Source organism: Frankliniella occidentalis, unplaced genomic scaffold, assembly GCF_000697945.3.
Source record: "Frankliniella occidentalis isolate FOCC.00 unplaced genomic scaffold, Focc_3.1 Scaffold111, whole genome shotgun sequence".
In the NCBI taxonomy this organism is placed as follows: domain Eukaryota; kingdom Metazoa; phylum Arthropoda; class Insecta; order Thysanoptera; family Thripidae; genus Frankliniella; species Frankliniella occidentalis.
This window is the reverse complement of record NW_026267239.1, coordinates 740069-751047: the sequence shown is the minus strand read 5'-3', so window position 1 is coordinate 751047 and position 10979 is coordinate 740069. Positions and strand designations below refer to the sequence as shown.

Here is a 10979-nt window from a genome sequence, read left to right as displayed (position 1 = left end):
TGGGAGGTTCTCAATACATCTTAGCTTAGCGGCTCCATCAGGCGGCTCCATCAGTTTCTCTCTCTCTCTCTCTCTCTCTCTCTCTCTCTCTCTCTCTCTCTCTCTCTCTCTCTCGTGTCGCCGAGTCAGGCGGGAGGACTTGTGAGTAGTGTGTGTTCGTCCCGCAGCACAGCCCATATCGGGGCGACACGACACGTAAGCCTGAATCAACATCACGGTGCGTGTGTGGCTTGTGTCGTCTGCTCGTGTCGCGAAGTGTTCACACACCTACACTGCCAGCCGCGATGTGGGACCCGGCATCGCCTCATGCGATACAATGTGAGGTGGCCCACTTGTTGTGATGCGTTTTATGGGGGGACCTGGCGGGACCGTATATGTCCTCCCGCCACCTGCTGCAGCCACAATGGAGCGTCTTGCATGCAAGACTTGAGGGCGTCGACGCAGTGTTCACGCCGCGCTCTCTGCCGTCTGCATGCCGCATACTCAGCCACGCCTTTCCGTCATTTGACTGCTATACGCTCAATATGCCCACATTTTTGCATTCCTCTGTAAAGTGACAAACTTTGGCCTCCGTTTAGAGACTGCCAAAATTTGATTTGCTTCAAGTTAAGTCCATCATTTGACTTTCAAAGTGGCCAAAAATTGGCGCTCTTTTGAAAGAACGTCAAGTTTTTCCTATGCTAAAAATTTTCTGTCTCTAAAAAAATGATTCTTGAAAAAGTGCAAACATTTTGGCAAGCAAGGTGATCATGGCGTTTCTAGTGTAGTTGATCAAGAAGAGGATATGAAGGGTAGCAAATCTTTGGGGTGACGCGGCGACGAGAAAAAGGACCATGTTGCGTATAGAAAGAAGGACGTGTTGACGCGAGACGACTCTTTGCTCAACTTTCCTCAGATTTTTCGCAAAAGGAGAGCGAGGGCAGCGCCGTTCATTAATTACCCCGGCCCTTTTGTTTTGTCCGAGGTGTCCGCGCGGCCGGCGTTGCGCCGCGAGCAGAGCGGGGAGAGAGCGCAAGGAGCCGCAGAATCAATCAGGACTTCCTGTCAGACGGTATGGTACGGACCATCTGCACGTTACGTGGCGCGGCGGGGACCTGGCGGGGGACCTGGCGGGGGCGCGGCCAGCCGTTGTGAAGCAGGTGATGGCACACATTTGAAAACAAACAAAAGTAGGCCGGGCCGGCCGGGACCCGACCGGGAGAGGCGCCCGCCGCGCCGGCCGCTCTCCAGCGGCGCGCGTTGGGTGGCCTAGCTCCCTGGCGCCCACCACAACCTGGTGCGACCTGGTGCCGCAGGTGGAAAAATATAGTCGCTAGTGCTTTTATTGATTTAACGGGACAATTTTGCATCAGCGAGTAAAAATGGGTTTATGGACAAATTTAGGTACACTGAATTAACGCAAGTGTGTGAATGGCGCACACTCGTAGGTGTGCGTAACGCCCATTCGTACACTTAAGGGAGTAAAAGTGTGAATTTTTCCATGAAATTACACTCACTTGTGCCTTCATGTGTACGAACGGCGTCCACACACCTACAAGTGTGTTATATTCGCACACTTGGGTATTCGGTGTAAACGGTAATGAGCTATACCATACAGCTAATATACATGCGCCAATTCCTATGATATTTTTTTTAAACGGACCCGTTTCTACCAGACAGGGGGGAGGAGCGACATGGTTTAACGACACCTGTTGCACTTTCGGCCGCATCTGGGTAACAGTCGAACAATGAACACCCTGAGTAGTCGGCTCCCCGCGCGCGCCGGCCACGCAAAAAAAAAAATCGTCACTACTTAAAAACTGCACGCCGCATCGATTTAAGACTAAAGGTGTATTGAAAGCATAGATGAACGCTAATATTGCCGTTGGCGCCGGTGTGCGCACAGGAACAAGCCAATCTTCGCCTCCAACTGGACGAAGCAGTCCTTTTCGGTGTGAAAGATTATTCTGTATCGGGTGGGTCTGCGACTGTCAAAAAAATTGCTAGTTACTCTAAAAGATGCCGTTAGTGGTTGACCTTTAAACCCTTAAGACCTTTATGTCTTTAATAGATGCGGTGAGTGGTTTTTCTGAACTGACCATTTTCCAAAACTCTTCATTTCACAAGTCTACCCCCTTAAACTAAAGGTGCCTCATAAACAAAGATATCACCCAAAAAGATGCATACTCAAAGGCCACATTTCCTAAACCGTGGGTTCGTTTCGCAGTTAACAAGAATTAGTAACGTTTTTCTCTAGTCCCTGAAAGTTTTCTGGCCCGCGATTTTGTTTGTTGCACCGCACAAAGTGTCGCACTTATTTTTTTACGGTTGCTGCTGCTGCACCAAGGAAAATGATATTGTATTAAGCAATTTTTAGACAAAGTCAAATCGACTTTTGAAAAAAGACAATATTTGCCTTTAGAGTAAGATGATTCTCCAACACGATAGATAATGTGTCATATTATTTTAAGAGCAAATTTGGCCTTGGGTCACAGTACATAACAATCAGCTTTGCAGAGTGTGGCATGTGCCATGGCGTTTGAATCGTTCAAAATTTCAATTAGATTTGTAACATCCCTGCTCCCTAATTTCGGTGGAGTTTTTTGCAATAATTTTGCAGTGACGGATAGGGGATGCAGAGAGGTGGATGGGTGGATGGATGGGTGGATGGATGGATGATGAAGCGAGGGGCGCGAGAGGGCTGCTGTTGGACAAAGATTCGATTGGTATCTGACTTTTCTCTGAGTTATTCAATGCTTTGCGTCATTAGCGGGGTGGCGCGTCTGCAACACGGCACAAGGGACGTCCGTCCGTCTACAGAGGGGCCCCGTCCGCCCGTCTGTCCGCTCTCCAGCCCGTCCGTCCGTCTGCCGTTTCGTCGGCGTGATGCATACGCTCTTGATTGCGGTCCCTTGCCGACTGATAGAGGCACCGCTGTACGCTGTGCGCGACGTGTGCCTCGACATAATGAACGTCATACACCGTAAAAAAATAGAGAGGAAAGAAGGAGTACAGGAGGGAACGTGAGAACGTTAAAAATACGGCGTATCCCGTGCGCTGAGCTACCGAATAATAACAAAATACGTACATCTGACGTTTATAATTTCCAGCAGACGTTATTAACAAAACTGTGAGGTCTCAAACGATAGTTTACACATTGTAGGCGATAAAATTTATTTAAAATGATATTAACTGTGTAGCTGTAGCGTCGTTCGGAAGGCATTGGGAGAGATAAGGAACGCTACAAACTGAAGCTTTAAAGCTGTATCAGATTAAAGTAACGCTACTAATTAATTAGTAACTTTTACTCGATAATTTTATCATGGCCTAAGTTCGACTATGGTCTCCTGTCGTCTCGAAAAGGATTGAACACCTTTTCTTTACATGCCAAAAGACGTTTTTGCATGGGATTTGGCTCTAAAATTTCGAAAATCACCCACTTATCGCACCAAATTCAAGATCCCTCTTTATTCCTGAAGGTCAGCAGCAGACTATCATTGGAACCTGATCGGCACACAGCCCCGCCCAGTGTGCCTGGCTGTCCCCTCTGTGCCCTCCGCGCCGTGCCCTGCTCTCCTGACATTCCGCTCCCGCCCTGCGGCTTACGGGTCCCCATCGTACGCGATGGCGTCAGCGGAGAGGTTTATTGCCCGCCTCCCCTCAATATTTTACTTCCTATCTTTTTTTTTTCTTATAACAATTAATTTTTTCCCCTCCTGACCCGATGCTCCTCTCGCCTATCGAATTTATGTCCCCCGATTAGTCACGTGGGAAGGGGAGGGCGCTCAGCGATGTGCCGCCCTCCGCGTGCGGTCTGCCGCTACCGCGCGTCTCAACCGACAACTGTCGCCCCCCCCCCCTCTCTCTCTCTCTCGCACGCGCACGCTAGCGCCAGTTCGTTTGGTTCGTCCAACAGGAATTAAATTTGGCTTCTTTTCCTTCTCACGTTCTCCTGTCGCGCGGTACACTTTACGGCTCTCTATTATAGTCTACCTTCCTTCATTTTGGCAATGATTCACAAAATGCCGTGTCCTTGAGGGCTACCTCTATACATCTCTCGATCCCATCGCCTCACACCTCCGTCATTATTATTTCGTCCTGATCGGGGCGCGTTGTGCCGGGGTGGTGGCGTGTGTGAGATTGGCTCTGTGTGGCGCCTCGGCCGATGCACGGCGCCAGGCGGCTGAGGTGGGCCGAGCCTTGAGATCCGCGCCGATTACAGGCGGTCTGTAATTGTTAAACGGTGTTGCACTAGAGCGGCTCACAGAGCGGCTCGCTGGGGGTCATGAGCGGGGGCGCTGCTCGCGAGACCTGATGACAGGCGCTCCAGCACGAGCGAGGAAACATGATAAGGCTTGTTCAGTGAGGTTCGGATAACGCTTTACTATATGAAATGGGAGCTTATTTAGTATCATGTTTCTAATTGTTATTTGTTAATCGAATTTCTTTTGTTTTGCAACGGTCCATGCGAAAGTCGCAATTTTAAAATCGACTGCACTTTTATGTTTCGGTTAAAATCTCCTTGTTTTAAAATCCTGATAAAAAAAAGGCAATTTCGCTCCAAGAAAGGCACATTATATATCTGCGTGTATTTGTACACACCATACACACATTTTTAACCATTTAACACGTTCCTTGCGGCGTGACCACTAGGTACTCTCCCATGTAAAACATGGGCATCAATAATCAGGGAATGCGTTAAGGCCCGGTTTTACGACTTAAAATGCAAATTTTCCGACTAAAATGCTTCAATTCGTTCCTCTACAAAAATGTTACTTCACTGTAAAAAGTTCTTGTAGTTTTACGAAAAAATATGTTGCGAAATGCTTCGTAAAGAATAATTAACGTAAATATTTCGTAAGTGTCCATTTACGACACGTTTCGTAAAGTTACAAATATATTTCGGAACGAATGCAAATTTTGGGGTTGAAAGTCATAAAGATAGACAAAAAATTTAACAATTTGAATACCGCGTAGATGAAGCTTTGGATTTTACACAGCAACGACGTATCGTAATTTGTTAAAAACGAAGTTTTCGTAATAGAAAATTAACCGAGTAAATTTCTTAAAATTACGATAATTGTTTTAACAGTGTTCAATTTTGTGCCCAAAACAATTCAGATAAAGAACGAAGCATATTTATTTAACACATTGAGTGTAGCGTGACAAACCATGGTCCCCAACAAGATTGCCTACCCCTGCCGAGCTTGGTGATTTTTTTCTTCAACGACCGGCGCACTGGGTGATTATTCAGAGAAGACGCAGGTGCAGGCGGGTTTGCCTACCCGATCTGCCCGTAAGGCGCCATGGCCCCTTGGGTAGGAAAACCCGCTCGCAGCTGCGTCTTCTCTGAATCATCCGGTACATTTTTTCGCTTCACTCGTGAATTGCTGACTTGGACTTGAATTTTTGTCGGTTTGACACTTTTGTCGGCACTTCCCTCTCGGCGGTGCCGCAACAAGTGCCCAATTTGTGTGGCCGGTCAAGGTGCAACAACTACAACAACGCGTTGCGCCACGCCACGCACCGCGCACCGCGCACAGGCGTCGGGACTCGGTCGGGACGCGACGTCGAGAGGGACGTCTGGCCAGCGTCGCGGTGCAGAGCCCGAGCCGCGCCGGGCTCAAGACGGCGCCACCCCGGCGCGGAGGCGGAGACCCAAACGCACGCCGAGACAAGAGATCCGACTAGACCAACCTATAACTGGCACGCTAACACTGTGAAAAGTAGTTGTACTTTTAACGGGAAAACTTTGCATGAAGAGTGTCGTAAAGTTACAATGAAATACATGGAATCGTCAAGCAAATTGGGGTCTGATAAATTTTACAAAATATTTTGTTAATGTTAATCACAACATAAATTACCAGGTTTTTCATAATGGAACGGCCTGCCGCTGTGCTGAGAAATTACTGGAAACGCAAGTGTGTGAATGTCGCACACTTGCAGGTGTGTGAATATCCATTCGTACACTTACGGGGGTAAACGTGTGAATTTTGTAGGAAAAATTCACACGTTTACCCCCCTATGTGTACGAATAAACATTCACACACCTGCAAGTGTGCGACATTGACACACTTGCGTTTCCAGTGTAAATAACATACACCGGTGTACGGAATCTATCGTCTATCGTTCAAACGTCAACTTTGAATTATTGGAGCGATAGCAAAGACCATTTACTACACCAAGAAAGGTTAGTTCTTGCGACAAGTGCAGAACAATACTTAATACGCGATCATGTTTGCTCTTGAAACAAGAGGCCAATAATACTCTGTAAAACCTGTTACGCGCGACGCATAGACTAGCAAATGCACTCCCCGGACTGCCCCGCGAAACCGCGAGGACCCCGCGGAACTCACGAGACACTCTGTTGCCCCCTCTTGCATACTACGTCACTTTGCTTTGGATTTTTCGCTTGTTTCAAGCAATTTGTGCTCTTGTGTCGTGCAAGAACACAACTTTTGTTTCAAGAACAAAGAACACGCTTAAAATGAACAGTTTCAAGTGGAGAGCATGGAATACCAATACCACAGACCATTGTCCCAAGTAAATTCACATTGCCCGAAGTAAATTTGCTTTACCTGCTCAAGCACATTTTGCGCTAGCACAAGCCAAGCACAAAACGTTTTTCGGACAATGCAAATTCACTTGGGACGAGAACTGTTTTTTCTGGGTGTACTTGGCTGAATCAAAACAATTTTCCTTCGGCTTGTTTATTTTTTTACGATAACTTGAGATTGAATTGTTCTAGTTCTCTACACATTTCATGGTCGTCTTGTCTAACAAACATTTAGTTATTGTTTTGAGGTGTAAAAATCGACAGACTCTCAAAAGGTGCAAAACACTCTCAAACGGGACCTACCCCTTGAAAATTGCAAATTATGAGTCGGAAATTCACCTCGTCCAGATTCCAGGGGCTCTAGTTCTCTGGGAATAACGGCTAACTGGATTTTAAATAGGAACCGTGACCATGTAAAAGGCAATAGTTAGTCACATGTTCTTTTAAAATAACAATTTTAAAAGGTTATTTACTTGCTGCTAGTGTTTTGCCCCGTAGTCGCGCACTTCGCACTTCCAAGCGTGCAACTCAGTAATTGTGCCCTTCAAGTTTTCGACTCTTTGTTCCTTATCTTGGAGGCACACACTTTTTAAGTGTTGAAGAGAGCAGTTGCAGCACTTACAAAGTTGAGCAGTTGTACACATCGTTTATAAGTTTACAACTACCCGGTTGAACCCTTGCACGGAGAAGCTTAAAACTTAACACTTTGGAAGTGCACAACTTGGAGTTGCGCACTTTCAAGGGTTTACTGGTTGCACACTTGGTTCGACAAATAATATCTTTTAGCACATTTCCCTCGTTTCACTTGCTGACAGAACTCTATCCTCTAAATTGGCACTATTTGAAGTTCACAGTCTTCGAGGAGTCAGGCGCTGGATAATCCTTGTAATCCGTCGAGGGGAGCCCCAATGGGCACATGGCACACACGCACAGTCTCTTTGTAATCACTTCACTATTCGTTGATCGCACACAACACTTTGCTTGAGGTACGCACCATGTGGTGGTGGTGCATGGTGGGGCCGTCACTATCTGGGCGGGGTGGCTGAGGGGCAGAAACTGACTGGCGACGTCCCGCACATTCCTATATTTATACCAGAGTGAAATCTCATTCGGGGTGCTCGATGCGCCCGCCCCACCCTGCCTTGGTCGCCTCGTCCCTCTTCGCGGGCCCTGCGCTTCGCGCCCTCCCCCACCTCCCTAGAGGACTAGAGCTCCTCCCCCTCCAGGATGGCCAATGCTGCCCCGTCCTGCCCCCTGCCGCGAGAGACGATCGGTAAAAAAAAAAGCAACTCTCCCATTACGCATAGAAATTACGACTAAAATAAAGAAGAATTTGAATCAGCAATCGCATGGGAAACATTCTTGTGTAGGGGATAGAAATTGCACGTCACAGCATAGCATGAGAGAGAGACTTAGCCTTTTTTTCTGTTCTATACTACTCCGCTTAGCCATTTGGAATGTACAGTCCCCTTTTTTACAAAAAGGTGACGGACACCTTTTTGCGAGTGACTCACCGGGTGTTTCAGAACGGACGCTACGGTATTGCATACTCACTAGAGCCGCAGGGGCCTTACAAACGTAATGAGTAAGGCAAACCCGCAAACACTCCGCTGTCTTCTATGAAACATACGGTACATCCCAATAATGTGCATCCTCTACTTACTGACTCATCTCTTGACAAAGGCGCCTCACCAGAGACAAGAGAACACGGGGGCGGTCCTGAACACATTCAATGCAGCGCGACCAAAATGTGGTCACGCCATGCTGTTTTTGGTTGTTTTTTTTCAAACTCCCTCGATGCACAGATGTACTGACCGCGTCTTAATACGCGCATGGCCCTAGCGCCCACAAGTGCGCCGTAAGTCGTGCACTCGCAAGCAACACACGCGCGGTGGATGTCTCGGGGCATAACACCCAGCGAGTGAAACGAGTCATATCTCGTATAACGTATCTCATGAAAAGACAAATTGTGCAATATTTCTTCCTGAAGTCTAACTTTAAGGAAAGTAATGGAAACAGACAAAAATAATGAAAAAGAGATGCAATATTTTTCTTTACAGTGGACCTGCATCGTGCTTTACGGAGGGCCCTGGGGCCCTGACCCTGAAATGATGATGAGGACATTTTTCTATTTCTCTTATCGCTTGCGTAGATCGCGTATATCGATGATACGAGCAGTGTACCTCCAGTGTAGGACCATGCAAGGGACCATATCTTACGAGTAGTGGAGGGGGATAGAGAGGAATTGGGGGAGGGCGAAGGAGGAGTGTGTCAACGAGTTTTAGTCCCGAAAAGCCGTTTGGGCCGAGAGTCAAGGTTTCTGGATAACAACAGTACAAGGGCCAAATTAATTAACAGACACGCGTACGGCAAGACGATGCCGTGTTTATCGCCCGGCTCTACAGGGCACAGCCCGGCACAGCCCGGCCCTGCTGCACCAGTGTGTGTGGCAACAGAAGGCTCCAAGTTATGGCAGGGGGACTTATCGCTCGTTTCGTTCTTTCGTCACTTTAAAGAGAGAGAAAAATATCATCCCTCCCCTGGCTGATAATGGGACAGCAGAGTAAAGGGGTGCAATTCCTTCTCCAAGAATCTATAACGAACAAAATCCGATTTCAAGTAGCTTGATTCTTTAGTGCGTTTAAAAAAATTGTTTAAAAGTAAATTTTTGTAAGAGTTTAAGAAGGGCAGGTAAAGTTATGCAAAATGCGCTGCAAGGTGAACGCGAAGAACAGGGTCGTCTTCGAAACTGTATTCTTGTTATTTTCAACATTTTCTTTGTATTATTACCTAGCTGTTCACATGCTTAAGCTTACTCATTCACAAACAAATAGTTCGTTATGCTAACCGATTATTGTTCGTACGAATTTTCACGAGCATGCAAAGAAATGCTTCTCAATACAGAAGAATGCGAATTATTCGTAAAGCTGCAAACAATTTGGTTCTTAAGCATTTCCTAGTAACACAAAACTATCACACCTATACTGTAATTTTTTTCAATTGGCCGAACAAAAATCCAATAGTAATGGCTTTCCCACAGTCAGACGATTATTGCTGGTCTATATCAAATTTAAACTATCCATTCTGTTGTATTTTTACCTATTCCTGTTCGAACCCACTACAGTGGTAAGCACTTCCATTACGATAGCCGACCGATAAAGATTTTCGTACCGAGGAAAAAAGATCCCTATATAGAGATAGAATCATTTTTCTCATTTCGTATATCGCACCGATAGTCCGTATCTTTTTTTCTACTGTTGTCCAACAATCGTACGACAGTTCTATGCTACTAGGGTTTTACAGTGCGAGTCTCGCTCGAAATCCTCACACACTCGCAGTGTGCTCTTGAGTCGTGGTGGCCGGGCGTGGGCGGCTCTCTCGGCGGAACCAGTTCGATCAATGGGAGAGGGCGCAGGATGCGTCACTTTCGTGTGTCACTAAAGGTTAGCTCCTCACGCCACGTAGCCAAAAACTACCTTGTAAAAAGGTCTTGTACACTTCGAAAATTTTAGTTTTTCATTTCTCCTCTCTTAATGTAAAGGGACTATTTTGTTCCCAAGAATAAACATCCCGACCCAGAGCAAACGATCCCTTAATTTTAGGAACAAAACTGCACTCTGGAAACTCGGGTGTGAGACAGTCTAACACCAAATGGTGTTAGGCAAAATACCTCACACCAAATGGCGTGAGACTAGTTGTGCCTCACACCAAATGGTGTGAGACCCTCTGTGTCTCACACCATTTGGTATGAGAAAGTATCACTCCATTTGGTGTGAGGCACAACGAGTCTCACACCATTTGGTGTGAGGTATGTTTGCCTCACACCGTTTGGTGTGAGGTATTTTGCCTAACACCATTTGGTGTTAGACTGTCTCACACCTGAGTTTCCAGAGTGTACCTTAACAAAATTGTACCTTCACATTTAGAATGTTGCCTTCTTTAAATGGAAGCGTTTGAATTTCTGTAAATCAACATCATGTTTTGATATTTTGATATTTACATTTTGATATTGAAACCCCTTTTGTCCTTTGAGACAATTTTCTTTTGTTTACAGACATTCGCGGGAGAGACGCGGTGGTGCTGTTGCACGCGGGGCAGCAACCGTTGGCCTGGCACAATAAGTAATAATCACAATCAGACCCCCGTATTATTCTCTGATATGATTCCCCGTGCACCTCGTCGTTCTGGATGCTGGCGCACTAGTTTCCTAAGACGGGCGCAGAGGGCACTCGGACGCCACCACCTCCTGCTCCAGTGGGCCCTGGCTGGCCCTGTCCGGAACGTCTCTCTCTCTCTCTCCCTCTCCTCGCGACCGTTAGTCACAGCAAGTGCGAGTGCGATGCCGGGGACGCCCCGAAAGCCTTTTCTCCTCTTCCTGGCGTGGGTGGCGGGCTGGCGTGTGCGCGGGAGTCGCCGTTATGCAAACACACAGCCGCCGCGGGGC

At 47.0% G+C, this 10979-nt stretch overlaps 1 protein-coding gene across 1 annotated transcript in view; it reads right to left on the bottom strand.

Moving 5' to 3' along the window:
- The window catches only part of LOC113205254 (endocuticle structural glycoprotein SgAbd-8-like), a 14935-nt gene extending 7338 nt beyond the window's left edge, over positions 1–7597 (bottom strand). The window contains exon 1 of the mRNA XM_026420800.1: positions 7530–7597. Coding sequence (XP_026276585.1) covers positions 7530–7547 — 18 coding nt within the window. The 5' untranslated portion in view covers positions 7548–7597. The remainder of the gene's footprint in view (positions 1–7529) is intronic.
- Between the last annotated feature and the right edge of the window lie 3382 nt (positions 7598–10979).